At 40.5% G+C, this 15,146-nt stretch overlaps 1 protein-coding gene across 3 annotated transcripts in view; it reads right to left on the reverse strand.

The window, feature by feature from the left end:
- The window catches only part of dcc (DCC netrin 1 receptor), a 278,686-nt gene that overhangs the window by 56,678 nt on the left and 206,862 nt on the right, over nt 1-15,146 (reverse strand). For all 3 annotated transcript variants that reach the window (XM_058057939.1, XM_058057938.1, XM_058057936.1), the window contains exons 19-21: nt 10,148-10,255; nt 9,125-9,319; nt 8,197-8,229 (exon numbers count right to left, since the gene is read on the reverse strand). In XM_058057939.1, the coding sequence (XP_057913922.1) occupies nt 8,197-8,229; nt 9,125-9,319; nt 10,148-10,255 (336 nt within the window). The remainder of the gene's footprint in view (nt 1-8,196; nt 8,230-9,124; nt 9,320-10,147; nt 10,256-15,146) is intronic.

Consider the following 15,146-nt stretch of genomic DNA (forward strand, 5'->3'; position numbering starts at 1 on the left):
GAAACTTATAATGCTTTTTCCACTTTTCTGACTTATAAATCTAGTTAAAATGTTGTATTCTTGTGTTAAGCTATGGCAAAGTTTCAGATAATGAGGTTTGCGCATTTGGAAGGAAGCCTTGAAAGAAGTTTGAGATGTCTCAAAACGCTCTGTTTCACAAGGCGTGGTAAAACTGTTCCTTTGTGATGTCACAGATGGGCAGACTTCCTTATATGGTTCATAGTTAGGAAGCAATTTGGGCGTGTGACCAATCAGCAGAGTGGGCATGCCCTGAAGCAAGCCCTGGGTGAAAATAATTAAAACAGACCATTTTGGCAGGCAGCACAATTCCAAGGAAATATTGCTAGAATAGGTGTGGATGCTGAAAGATCTAGAAAATTTTCTGTGCAAGTTATTGTGTGTAGCTGCTCTATAGGAGACCACAACTCAATACAAAGGGTCGAAACATGAGCATAATACTACATCCCCTTTAACTACACAGATGGTAGTACCTGACATTGTTTTATAACTTTATTCTTTGTTCTGCCCTGAACACATCAACAGCAGCGCAATCCCCACACCATATACTGCATGTATCGCCAACTCCAAACAAACTCATCTCCAGTGCATTCGCCATTGCACTCTCACTAAACAGACCGGCAGATTGTTAGAATAAAATGTAGTTACAATTATTATAGCGTTAGTTATCACCCTTATATCGACCCCTACAACCCCCAGCAACCCCCAGGTCCTGGAGGTGTCTGGATGCGCCAACAGCGACCCTGCAGATGTTCATGTTAACCCTGCAATCCTGTGCCAAGATAAGAACTCATAAAACAATAAAAGTAATTACTCTCACATATACACACACACATAGACAAACAAATACAGCTCGTGCAACTGCCTTCTCTCCCACCCCTTAGAGTTGCACAACCATGTAGTAGGGACCCCCGAAAGACAATAAAAAGAGAGGAGTGTGAACTGCATATTCAGAGTGGAGCTGCATGTCAGTGGGTATGTGGTTTCACTTTCCTCGCTGCGAGTAACTCTGTAATATTGTTGTCTGTCTCTTCTGTATTTAAGTGTTTTTACAAGTGTCACGGATGCATTTACAGACACTCTGGACATCACAGCCATGTATTTATTGTACGTGTATATGTGGTCAAAATAAACAGAAATGCAAAGGAAAACAACAAGTAGATATTATTATCACTCACTTTATAACTCTTAATGCGGAAGTAGAATTGGCTGCATTTGTTTGTTGTCTTTTATCTTGTATTTTATATTCGTGTTTTTATATCTTCTATACAGCGACCTTGGGTGTCCTGAAAGGCGCTTTGAAATAAAATTTATTGTTATTGTTATTATTATTATTATTTAATGCTCAGAATTCCCAGAAAATTCACACATAACATGTGAATTCAACTTAAATGACGTGGTGTCTTTGAACACTTCATCATTGCTCAAAATAAAAGTTAAAGTATGATTCAAATATTCTTCTATTAGGTTAATAGATTTTCAGACATGTGCCATCTCTGAACTTGACTTCAATTTTCAGTTCATTTGCCACTGTTAATACACCAAATGTATAGAAACCTGCCCTGCGGTTTGTTTCACACATAAAGATATGAGATATGTTAACAAGGCAACTGGGTTCTCTCGTTTACTTCAAAGTTTTGTTCAAACAACTTGACTCGTTCGCAAATGTCACATTTCTAAGACACACAAGAGAATTCAATGCAAGAATGGCGAGTTGGAGTTAAAAATGTGGTTTTAAGGATGTCCATACAGCCACTCAGCCACTATGTTTGGTAGGGTTCATTTGTTACTTGCTACTTAACGAGTTGCATTAAACATCACATGGTTGCATTTACTCCATTCAACATGTCTGAAAAGGATTGACAAGAAGCAGATCTTATTTATCTATTACTGATCATTCATTCACACCATATTTTACATTGTAATATTTACAATGGTTCATGTTGCTACATGTTACCATTAAAAAGTGCAGTAATGAAGAAAGAAGGAGGAAGGAAAGTGGGAGCAAATAGGAGTAAACCAAACAGCTTGTTCAAATTAGAAAATGCAGTAAAGGATGCTACAAAATAGAGACGAACAATACAAATACAATTATTACATGCGATACTTCTTGAAAATATGCCTAAATTATTTTTAAAAAGTGTCCAGATTTATTGTACTATTGTTATTGTTGATTAATTTTCTTTTTGCTGTGTACTGTCACATGCAAAGTGGTTTATCAATTACATTTCTATTGACAACTCATCTAGAGGCCATAATAAAAGCATGGTCTTGTGGATCAATAGCTTATTGCCATCCATGTAAATGCAGACAAGGTGGTAACAACATGTTGATGAAAATCAATGCGGTATGTGTGTGTGTGTGTGTATGAATTTCATGCAGGGCCAAAAAGCTATCGCACACAAGATAACAAGATGAGACAAGTGTCGGAAAATGAGGCCATGGGAAGTCAATGGAACTCATCAACGGTGGCCAATGACCCTCAAAATATCTGCTGCTACACTAATCTTTACCTGGAGTGATTTCTTTAGGGCACTGTTGTCTTTCCCTCCAAGGACAGAATACAAAACGAATGAACGAATTAAATGAAATGATGGGGATGCTCACAGCTGCTGCTGCAGACACATTTTACATAGAATGTCTGTTTTTGTTATACATAGCCGATTTTGATACAGTATCAGCCTGCCTAATTTGTGTTCATAAAGAATTGAGAATGATGTACGTGTCCTAGGGCTCTATTTTCGTAGACCAGGCACAGTCTGAACCTGCACAGCGCCATGCCTACTCTGCACCAAAGGAGTGTGTCCAGTGCACATTGCAATTTTTGTGAGCGGTGCAGTCCCACACAGTCGCAATGCACTCGCAACGCCTCAATCCCTTCCACCAGAGCAAGTGGCAAAAAGGGAGGAGAGAAGGCATGAAAGGGTTTACACAGCTGAGTGTAATCTTAACCAATTAAATGAACGCTTCTCATTGCCTTTAAATGCGGAGGGCCCAGTGGACTGCACATCAGAGGCCACAATTCATATCACCATGTAGACCACCTCTGTTCCTGACAGTCACATTAAACACAGCAGCAGGCTAATCCAGGCATTGTGCTTATGATCCACCTGCATTCATAGTCTGTTGTCGCCAAATAGAAGAACCTTTGATGGTGTAGTCTTGGGATCTCCTCCATATCCTCCTTACATGTACTCCATCTTTTCAGATCACGTTAAAAATAAAGATTGGGACACTAGGGCAAGGTTGCCCCCCTAAATAAATGTCTCATCCATTCATCCATTTTCTGTACCGCTTATTCTTACAAAGGTCACATGTATGCTGGAGCCTATCCCAGCTGTCTTCGGGTGAGAGGCGGGGTACACCCTGGACTGGTGGCCAGCCAATCACAGGGCACATATAGACAAACATTCAACAACATTCATACCTATGACGCCAATTAACCTAGCATGTTTTGGAATGTGGGAGGAAACCTCCAAATAAAATGCTATGTGTGTCAGTAAACATCCAACCCCTGTTAGTATGCAAATGAGCAAAGACGTCGCAAAACAAAGATTAATATAACGTTGGTCGATTGTTGAAATCTGGCTGGAAGATATTTTACGATAAAGTGCAATGCACCCACTTCTCCAGGTTGAGGGCTGGACACACAGCTCACAACCAATGCTTTGAACAAAACACTGTTAGGAGAGGAGAAAGAAGGTGCTGGCGCAAGATGTGTGTGAATGTATAAATCCCTGTTAACAGGCATGTGCATGCCTAGAACCGCCATGCCTAGATACTTCGTATCGGATGCCGCGGCTGTTTGTGGTTGGCTAAAAATGTGAATTCATTAATTAGAGATTATCAGAGGAGCCTACCTATCATACTTTCAGCTGCCATCGGGTTGAGTTCACATGTCTTTGATCAGATATCAGATGTGATGGGTCAATTAGTACAAAAATGTGCATGCTGGTTGAGGCAGTTACATTAAATAGTGGTTGCTGTGATTTTTTCATCCCACTGAAATGTGCCGGACACTCTTTGAGGTTTTGGTGAAGTGTACGTCTGGTCAGGGTGCGCTTTGCCTGCACCAGCAACAGATCAGGTTGGAGCTGGCCATCATTCAGGGCACCATTGGCGTCCTGTTTTGTCACAAAAATGTCACTGTGGCAAGCTGAAAATGTGGACACCTCCCCTGATGTGCTGCCACGCCCATCTCGGCACAGCCCTGTCTACCAAATTGACTGTGCACACTGGTGTGCTGGGGTGTGCCACACTTCTCCACCCTGTGCAACAAAATTAGAGCCCTGAGAATTACATAGATCATGCAACATATCCCAGGGGTCGATACTGTGACCAAAACTGTTCACTGTTCAATTAATGACATCTGTCAAGTCGTGAAAGACCTAAAGCTAGTATTATTTGGAGACGATAGTACTGCATTTTGTTCTCGAGAAAGCACAAAATAGCTAGTAAAAAAGTCACAGATTAATTGACTATATTAAAAAGATGATTTGAACATACATTGGCAGCGTGAACCACTGGGGGTGATAATGATGATATGAGCTGGAACTCACAAAGAAGACAAACAAACTAGTATTAGATTTACAAAATGTATTAAAAATATATTAAACAGAATAGAATAAATCAGAAAGAACAGAATTGCAGTACTCGCTGCTTTCCTTGTCCTCCTGAATCCCGGCAAAGTGAAATAGAGTTCGCTCCTGATCTATCTCTTCATTCTGCTTAAATACTGTATTTTCCACCCTATAAGGCAGACTAAAAAGCCTTTTATTTGATCAAAAATCGACGGTTCGCCTCATGTGTGCACGGTGAATTCCAAAATCTGTAAAAATGTTGTTGTGCTACTTTGGTAAGCACTCCACTTGACTGACTGTCGGACATCGGATAATCCGATGTGCCTTTTGGTGCCAAACACATTGTTTTGCCTACTTTTGTTTTGCCTAATTGTTTTGTTGATTGATTGGTGCCAGTGCCTCCAAAGATAACTCTCTTCATCATTCCTTGACGAAGCTTGTGTGACACTAACAGTGATTATAAAGCTAGCACTAACTTTGAGCGCTCGTCATATCATCAACATGGATGGACTTATTGTAATAATGGCTACTAATTAATCAAGTGTGGACATGTTTTGAAAAGGTTAAAGATGAGCCCAAGAAAATAGAGTGCAACTTGTGTCGGCAGCTTCTTACACACTGCATCACACAACAACCAAAATTGACTATCATTTAAAATGGGGTAAGGCTGCTACTCCAACCTGGGGAACTGGGGAGACACAGCCTTCTCCATCGTTGCCCCCACCCTCTGGATTTCTTTGCCCCATTCACTCCGTGCTTGCTCTTACCTTCCCACCTTCAAAAAACAACTAAAAACCCACATGTTTAAATCTGTTTTTAATGTCTAACTTTGAATACCTGACTGCTGTGCCCCGCTTTTAGCCTTGTTTTTAGCTCTGAATTAATATATGTATGTTGTATTTTAATGCATCTTCTCTGTTTTTTACTCAACTCTATTTTTCATCACTGTAAAGCGTCTTTGAGTATTTTGAAAAGCGCTCCATAAATAAAATGTATTGTTATTATTATTTCCTGGTCTAAAAAATGAGGCTGCTAACTGGCAAGTTGTTGCTTTTCAAGCCATGTTCTTCCTATTTTATGCACACCTTTCTGATGTGTGATACGCCCACTTGCCGACAGTGTCTGTGTTTTCGCTTTTTTTCATCTTGCTTTCTGTGTCACTAAATAAATAATGGTACTGCTGCACACCTGCCATGTTTATTTGTTTATCTGAGTGTTTCAGCCTTTTTTCTTTAAGGTGGAAAAAATTGCACATGAGATCTGTTTATTTGTAGCGATCCCCATTAGCAATGCTCTCAAAAACATTTGACGATTAGTTGACTGAGAACAAAATCAGATTTGTCTATTATATACACATTAAGGCAGCAGTGGACGACGATTATGGGATGTGGCATATAATTGTAAAAAAGTGTAAAATTATCATATTTTGAGAAAATTCATCATACTTAAACGATTTAACAAAAAAAGCAATGCAGCTAGGAGTTTTTCTGTTTAAGTACAAACTACCATAAACAATAATTCTAAAAAACTAGTCCACACTTTTGTGACCTCTGCAAGGCGTTGCTAATAGACTGCCCAAGCAAGTCCATAAAGACCCTCCAGCTCGTCCAATAAGCCATCGCACAAATTCTAACCAGAAGAGGCTATCAGGAGAGGCTACCTATAAAATTTAGAATAGAGTTTAAAATTTGCATCCTCACCTACAAAGCACAACATGGCCAGGCACCAATGCACCACCACACTCTAAAGAGCTCGCGGTGTCTCCCCAGCCTCGTAGAACACTGGCCTCAGAGGTCACCTTTACTTCCCAACAAGAGTGGATCGAAGTGAGTTCATTTAAGTCCACAGTCCAGGAACAGAAGTCATAGCTAACCTGAGGACCACCTGTACATGTGTGAAAGGTTGCGAATGTAGGCTAAGACCTCTCTAAGAGTCATCATTAGCGGCATGTACCGCTATGCTTTCGGTCCGCTGAGACTGATGAATAGAACTGGAGAGCAAAGCGTGAATTATGTCAGCTGTCTTCTATTGTCGCTCACTTTAATGATGACAAAATGTTCTTCATCTGTATTCACACTGCTTGAAAGAAAAAATTATTTTACTGTGCAGGTTCTTCAGAAAAATCCTTTCGGCTTAGCTCAAAAATTAATAACCTCCTGTATTGTGTCTTTTGTGTCCTTGTTTTGGCAGAATTATTCATCAACTATCTTCTCTCCTCATTGCTTCCTATCACCTCCCGTCACTTTTTACCTTAAATATAAGTTTTTCACAATCTAATAATGCAGAAGCAGACGATTATATTTGGTTTAACCTTTTAAAACCTCCAGACCACATTACAGGGCGCATCGTGGTTGCATTTGTGTTTCTATGGTAACGGCCACACGATACTTTATATCAATACACACATGCTATACATCCATGTAACCGGAAGAAACTCACCAAAACCAACCGAAGACAATTCAAAACACAAACACTTAAATGGAGAAAGGTCTAAAACACACAAGCAGTCAGGGAGAAGCATGAATCATTTCATAAAATAAAACACGGATGCCACAAACTCAGCAAACATGTAACTTTTCCATTTACCACTATAGCGCAGAAGCATTTACATTGACCGGATAGGGTAGATACAGTATGTAAATTGTCATACAGTATGTATGGAAAGCAACAATGCCAACGTACTTCATGCAGGCTTTTGCCATTTGAGGCCCTGGGAGGGTTTTTTTTTTTTTTTATTGGCCCACGGCACATTCTAAAAATCAAATTTAACAAGACTAAAACAAAACAAAACTAAGAAAAACAAATCATTTTCAATCAAGTTGAAATATAGAAAATATATATTTTGAAAAGTTGTAATATCAAAAACAAGCAAAAATAAAGTCAGAATATTGGATTGCAAGTCAAAGAAGAAAACTAACATAGGACAACGCCAAAATTGGAAAAATAAATCCATTAATTTTACGTTAGTATATAGTGGAGTATATAGTATAAAAATATTCATGTTCCTGAGAATAAACTCGTAAAGGAAGGAAAACATAAATGAGGAAAACATAATGTTATTTTAGTAGCATAGAGATTAAATATTAAAGAAAACATACAATCGTTTTTACAGTCACATGGACTATAGATGGAAAAACAAACAAAACGAAATAAATCATTTTTGGAAAATTTTCTTTGGAAAATCATAGTAGAAGATAATACTAACGAGATGAAAATTTCCAAAGATTACATCAAGAGATAGAATCATGCAACTCATGGTAATTTATGTTGTCCTTATGTGTGTGGGTCATTTCTAGTGAGAATAAGCGGCATAGAAAAAGGATGGATGGATCAATGACCTAAAAGTCATTTATGTTGTGCTTATGTGTTTGGGTCTATTCTACATTAACATATAAAAGCACTTAGAGTGCAATTACATGCATATGTGTATGTGACTAATGAGTAGAAAATCCCTTTAAAGGTGATTTAAGGGCGACTGATGATTTGATGATGGCAGAAAATTCAGAAGTGGAGTCCAGGGTGAGACAGTTGTCTAACTTCAGGTTGTTTACATCTGCATTATATTTACATTACTTGCGTGATATATGAATATACTTGCCTTGGTCATTTGCCATCTTGTCTGGATGTTCCACTGAACAATAAACAAAACAAGAAAAGATTAAGCACACTGATTATATGCAGAGGAAAGACACGCATTCACAGGAAATTATGGTTTCTAAACACTTACATTTTACATACACTCGCTGTTGAAATGAATGTCAAAATTAAAAAAAATGATTTATATTCCTGTGATCCAACTACATTGGTCTGGGTTTCATTCCAGACAGCCAAGGTGGTTGACATAAGGAGGTTCAAGGAGGTCGTTGCTGTACTGTTATTTCAAATGACCGCTCTGGTCAGGAGGATTATCAGCACAAAAAAGCCCCTGCAGGTGAGAGAGTTTCAACACCTCATTTGACGATACCAATTGCTTAGAATGTGCTTAATATCCATCACCTTTGGGTGCAAAGTGCAGGTTTGGATTGCACTATTTAAAGTAAATAATTTGTCTATGAGCTATACCACTCTTTGTTCGTCCTGACTTTGTATTGCATTTTTAACTTTTTTTGTACTCATTTATAATTTATTTATGAGTATGTCAGCATTAATAATAATTTATACCTGATTCCCTTACAAAAAAATAAATCCAGGAAACTTCACCTACACTGTCCAGTGTCCAGGGATTTATTTCACAGTCACACTGGTTGAAGTTTTAGATAAAAAGTTACTGAATCGGTTTAAAGTTACTGAATCGTTTTGGATCATATCATTCTAAATTAACCGGTTATTTTACTGGCAACTGAATCATGGCATGAATCAAATTGAAATCGTTATTAAATGTACATTAATAGGTCCAACCCTAATTCAAATGAGTCATTACACCCAAATGACACCAATTCAGTGGAATGGCCCATTCATGTTGTGATGAATGAATGTAAACTTTTGAGTGTATTGTGTACACATAGGACATAGAAAGGCCTACTTACCTTTGGCTGTCCTAAAGTGGACAGGTTCAGACAGTGGACCAACTCCTTTGGCGTTCTTAGCCTGGATCCGGAAGTAATACACCGTGTCAAGGTTTAGATCAACAACCTGATGGGTCAGCCGGTCGCCGCTTATTGTCTCCATCACCCAGTTGTCTATCGGCATGTTCTTGTCCAAGGTGTAGTACAGGATGTAACCTGCATGTATGTGTGAAATTTATAGCAGTGATTAATTTTCTACATTCCAAAAATAAACCATCTCTGCTAGGGGTGTCCAAACGTTTTCCACCGAGGATAGCATACTGGAAAATCAGAGAACATGGTTTTTGGTATTTTTTGTTAATTTCTTTTGTAAAGACGATATACTAAGAAGTTACACTGGCAGTGAAAAACCAATTAGAGAACATGATGTAATACATACAGTACATACGCTTAATGTCCGCCACGTCTCCAGGGCTGCAAAACAACACGGTACTAATCTCTACGCTACTGTGAAAAACCAATTGAAGCAAATGAATTTGGAGCTTGCCATCATTCCAGGAAGATTAACAAAAGAACTCCAACCGCTGGACATTGGGTTCAACAGGGCGTTCAAAGTGACGTTGTGAGCGGCGTGAGAGCGATGGATGAAAGACAGCGAGCACGGAGGCAGGGCGTGTTACGCCACACACTGACAAACAGATTTGTAGGCGCCATTATCCAACTCAGTGTGCACTCAGACTAACTCATCTTAGATTTCTATTTCTATTATTTGATCAGAAAACGTGCTAATTCAGCAATTTTTCTGAAAAAAATGTTAAAAACAATTGGAATCATACAGAAAATACATTTCAAAGGACAATTATTAATGTTTATTATATGTTATTGTTGTTTGTCATCATGACGGCCTCACCTGCCACCCTGATTTTATGTATGTCATGATGCAGGTCTTCCATGAGTAGACAGTATACAGTTTATAGTATACAGTAGGGAGTATGCAGTATATAGTATACAGTATATATTTGTTGTGTTTTGGGGAACACTCACCTGTTATCCGCCCATTTGCCTCCATTGGTGGTTGCCAGCTGATTAAAATGGCTCGGGGACGTCCCTCCCGACTAATAACTGTCAAGTCTTTGGGTGCCGAGTTGGGAGCTGTCAACCAAGCATGAAGAAATGTTGAAACCAAGCAAAAACAATTGTTCCTACAATATCCCTAACGACTACAAGTTATGCAAAAATGACCACCAGTAACAAGCTAACATGCAGCAGAACCTGGATCCAGCTTTAGGACTTTTGTGTTTTCAGGTGTTAATTATCATATGAATATTTTTCAATATTTACAGGTGAAAATGAATGTGAAAATGCCATCCATCCATCCATCCATTTTCCTCCGCTTATCCGGGTCCGGGTCGCGGGGGCAGCAGTCTCAGTAGGGAAGCCCAGACTTCCCGGGCCCCGGCCACTTCCTACCCGGCTGGGCATGCCCGGAACACCTCACCAGGGAGGCGTCCAGGAGGCATCCGGACTAGATGCCCGAGCCACATCAACTGACTCCTCTCGATGTGAAGGAGAAGCGGCTCTACTCTGAGCCCCTCCCGGATGACTGAGCTCCTCACCCTATCTCTTAGGGTGAGTCCAGCTACCCTACGGAGGAAACTCATTTCAGCCGCCTGTATCGACAATCTCATTCTTTCGGTCATGACCCAAAGCTCATGACCATGGGTGAGGGTGGGAACATACGTAGATCGACTGGTAAATTGAGCTCTCTTTTCACCACGACGGTCCGGTACAGCAACCGCATTACTGCCGAGGCTGCGCCGATTCGTCTGTTGACCTCACGGTCCCACCTTCCCTCACTCGTGAACAAGACCCCGAGATACTTACACTCCTCCACCTGGGCAGGACCTCATTCCCAACCCAGATGGAGCACTCCACCCTTTTCCGACTGAGAACCATGGCCTCTGATTTGGAGGTACTGAGTCTCATCCCAACAACAAATTAGAAATTGGAAGATTTCAGTCAAGTGATTGTGATGGACACTCCAGAATCTTCCAGCCCTTTGTCTCCAACCAAGCTTTGGTAGATTTGGAGGTAGGCTTGGGATTGTTGTCCTCTTGGTAGGTCCAACGTTTTGTCACTGACTACATGACATTTACACCCAAGATTTCCTGGTAACCGAATTCATGGTACCTTGCATACACTGAAGATTACCTGTACCCGAAGAAGCAAAACAGCTCCACAGCATGACTGACCCTCCACCATGCTTCATAGTAGGCATGGTGTTCTCTTCTTTAAAAGGCATCATTCTTCCTCCTCCAAACATATTGTTGAGCCATAGGCCCAAAGAGTTCCAATTTTGTCTTGTCGCTTCACAGAACAGTATCCCAAAACCCTTGGGGTTTCTCCACGTGTTTTTTGGCATACTGGACTTGACACTTCTTGTGATTTGGAGTCAGCATGGGGGTGCGCCTGGAAGTTCTAGCATGGAGACCCTCATCTCGCAGTGTGCGCCTCTGGGCCGAAACCTGGGTACCCCCCTCTGATAATTCCTGTCGTATATCCTCAACTGTCACTCGAGGATTTTTCACTCCTTTCACTTCAGGTACTGGACAGCAGTCACTGACAGCATCCTCTTTCTGCAGCGCCCAGGTCGCGTTTCCACTGAGCCTTGAGCTTTAAATGTGCAAATAATGCTTGAATGCCTTTGCTATGTTTTTATATCCTTGTCCTTCCTTCTGTAAAGAAAACTTCCTCTCTGGACTTCTTTGACCATTCCCTGGACTTCCCCATGTTGCAAAGACACCACTGACTGACCACAGAGCTGAGCATCGCAGTCGTTTTAAATCTGCTGGATTTTTGCTTGTCCACATCTACAGGTGTTCTCAACACCGGACTGCAAACACCTGATTGAAACCTCTGTTGTTACGAGTGTTCATCTTTGAATACTCAGTGAGTCAGTGAGCAAACCACTAAAAGGGTATTTGTTACTATATTAGAAAAAATATTGACTTCCGTAACTTATGTGCTTTTGTTTTCATAATTATTTAATGTTTGTTGCATTGTACTGATTATTCCCATGTTGTCACAGACCAAAGCACAACAAAAAGGATCGCAGTTTACCACACCAATGCTTGTCACATTTTCAATTAGTAGCAGTTTCAAATTAATAGCCTGTGTGCAGTTCAACAATAAGACACATAATGTTTTCATATAATGTCATTGTTTATATTTAATAATATATCAAATAGGAGCCATTTTTTCACAGACTAGATAGGACAAAATGATGAAACCTGCTCGGATGAGAGGTGAAACGTCTTCTAAAAAACCTGAACAGTCCAATTTCACGAGTTAATGCTCAAAACCTGGATAGCACAGCTCCAGTCTGTAGTCCTATCTAGTCTCTGAGCTTCAACTGTGCTCACACGTCACATCTCATCAAAAAAGAAGCGTGTTAATGTTCAAAACATGCTCATTAGGCTTTAATCACTTATGCAGAAGCACAAAGATGGCATCGCATTGGAATGAGGCCAACCACCCGAGCGCACTGCACTGAAAAGTGAGTCACATTAGCGTGTCAGCAGTTATATGTAGGTGACGCTTCATGGGGTTTGAGGTCAAGACATTTTTTCTACATTTGCATATATTCATATTTTATGAACTTGAAGCCAAATGAGCTTGATTTCAATACAGCCGGACACATTCAGTCATTTGTCCACATTCAAACTACTTTGGGTGAGAGCAAACTTTCACCCTGAACTTTTGCCTTCATCCCTGCATTTTGTGGTGCCGTTGTTGTATCATATAGTATAATGCATGCATGGACGTTTTGCACTTCAGAGATGAAACGTAGTATCATAACGTAATAGAGGTGCTGACATGGTGACAGGGAGCGCGATGGAGAAAACTTAAGCTGTTTGATTCTGCGAAGAAGGGACAGGAAATGGTTGTTGGTGGAATATACATTTCTGGCAGGAGTACACTGAGAAGGTCTGGTTTTGAAGGGGTTTATAGGTGTGGAGGAGGATCTTACATATATGAGTTCTTGTGTGAGTGACCCCCACTCCAACAAGTCAGTGTCTGTCAGTAAAACATGCAATGGTGAGGCTCTTTTAAGAAACAGCTGAGACAGTGCTCAGCTCAACACTGTAAATAATAAGAATGTGTATAATAAGAAATTGTGTTTTTTGCAGTGTCATGCAGAACAGGAAGCAGCCAACAAGGATGTCTTGTCTTCCAATTGTGTTTGTGACCCCAATTATGTTGTGACTAAGTAATTTTTCATGACAGGGTGATGTGGTCACAAGAGCAGTAGCAAGTGAGAAGGCATGCAGTGGAGTCTGAATTGTTGGTGTATATGTAATCACGTCGCGTATTATTTGCGGGGCATGATTGCAAGTCTCTGGCAGTCAAGCCTGCACCCATGAGGCCCAGTCAGGAACAGCCCGAATAGGCAACATAGGTCCCCCATCCATATGCCACCCAGGCACCTCCTTGGGGAGGGGTTCAGGGCATGTCTGACCGGTTGGAAGATGTCCTGGTTAGACCTAGGCAGTTCTCTAAATCAGATGGGATTAGCCAGGGAGAGGGAAGTCTGGGCTTCCTGGTCACTGCTGTCCCCGCAAACTGACCACGGTTAAGCGGAATAAGACGGATGGCCAGTATGTACACACTGGTTTCATTGGTTTAATTTACGTGTTCATTATTGAGCTGTTCCATTAAATCGTATCAACAGAATGGGAAGTTCCTGATATGTCAGTTTGTTACTGAGTTGAGCTGAAAGGATAACTCACGTCAACATGACAATATTACCAAGTGGTTTAAACAATCATTTTTTATTGTTTGAGATTCCATAAGAAATGTAAATTTGATTTGTATGAGATCCATTATGAATATATGAAAATAGCAGCATGAAATACAGTAAACAATGTATTTCTTCCTTTGTCATCAATGTGTGGTCAGTGTGCCCGCGTGTGTGTGGTGGACCACTGCAGCGACTGAGTGGGTTCCGTCCATCTGCTCTGTCTGAATGTCAATGTATTCCAGCACACCCCAAGGGAGCTGGTGGGTTAATGCCGTTCACGCTTAATTGGGTGACAAATCCAACAAACATGATTGTAAACACGCTGTAAGGGATACCTTGACATTTTGATTTTGGTTTGCTCTTGTGTTTCATTGTTGGAGACGACTGTCATGTTGTTGCTGTAGGGTAGTGTTGCTCACACCAAACCCACCATTGCTGTTTTTCCTCATTAGAGCTAATCCCTTTTCAGAGACACAAACAAGGAGGGGAAAGTTCAACACTTTAGTGAATGATGCTAACTGAATTTACTGAGGTTGCACCTTGGTTTTAAATAGAACGTTCATGGAAAACATTTGACCTCTACTTCATTAACTCTTCTCCATGTACATTCTGATGGATTCATATGCCATCATAAAAAACATGATTACACCAGCCTTTTTTGTTCATTTTAATGCCTGATACAACTAAAAGTACATTTGTTTTAACAAATATAACAATGACAACAAAAACAGCCAATAAGAGTTTAATTTAAGAGCTGATATCTAGCCATTTCTAATTTTTTTGGGAAAGTCAGTAAAAATCAGTACTTACAACAGCAATGAGATTGTCAACTCTTATGAGATATCTTTGTTGTGATCATTATATTTGTCCAAATGAATATATCTTTAGGCAATGGATATATATCTTTAGACTTTGAAGCCCTTCTCAAGCCCATTGGCATACATTCTAAAGAGGAAGCAGAGTCTGAAGAACAGACATGCCCATCACCTTGACTGGGTAGACGAGTTTGGACGGCTCTGTCTTGGTTCACACATATCTTCATCTTTGCATGGAAGCCACAAAGAGTAGCTCTGGACTGGCAGACCAGTGACTGCCCCCATTTCAAAAAGGGTAAGCGAAGGTTGTGTTCTGACTATAGGGGGTTCACACTCCTTCTGGACACCTCCCTGGTGAGGTGTTCCGCACATGTCCATCAGGGAGCAGGCACCGTGGTACACTGGGGGGATTATGTGAGACAACTGG

This window comes from Doryrhamphus excisus, chromosome 19, assembly GCF_030265055.1.
Source record: "Doryrhamphus excisus isolate RoL2022-K1 chromosome 19, RoL_Dexc_1.0, whole genome shotgun sequence".
NCBI lineage: Eukaryota > Metazoa > Chordata > Actinopteri > Syngnathiformes > Syngnathidae > Doryrhamphus > Doryrhamphus excisus.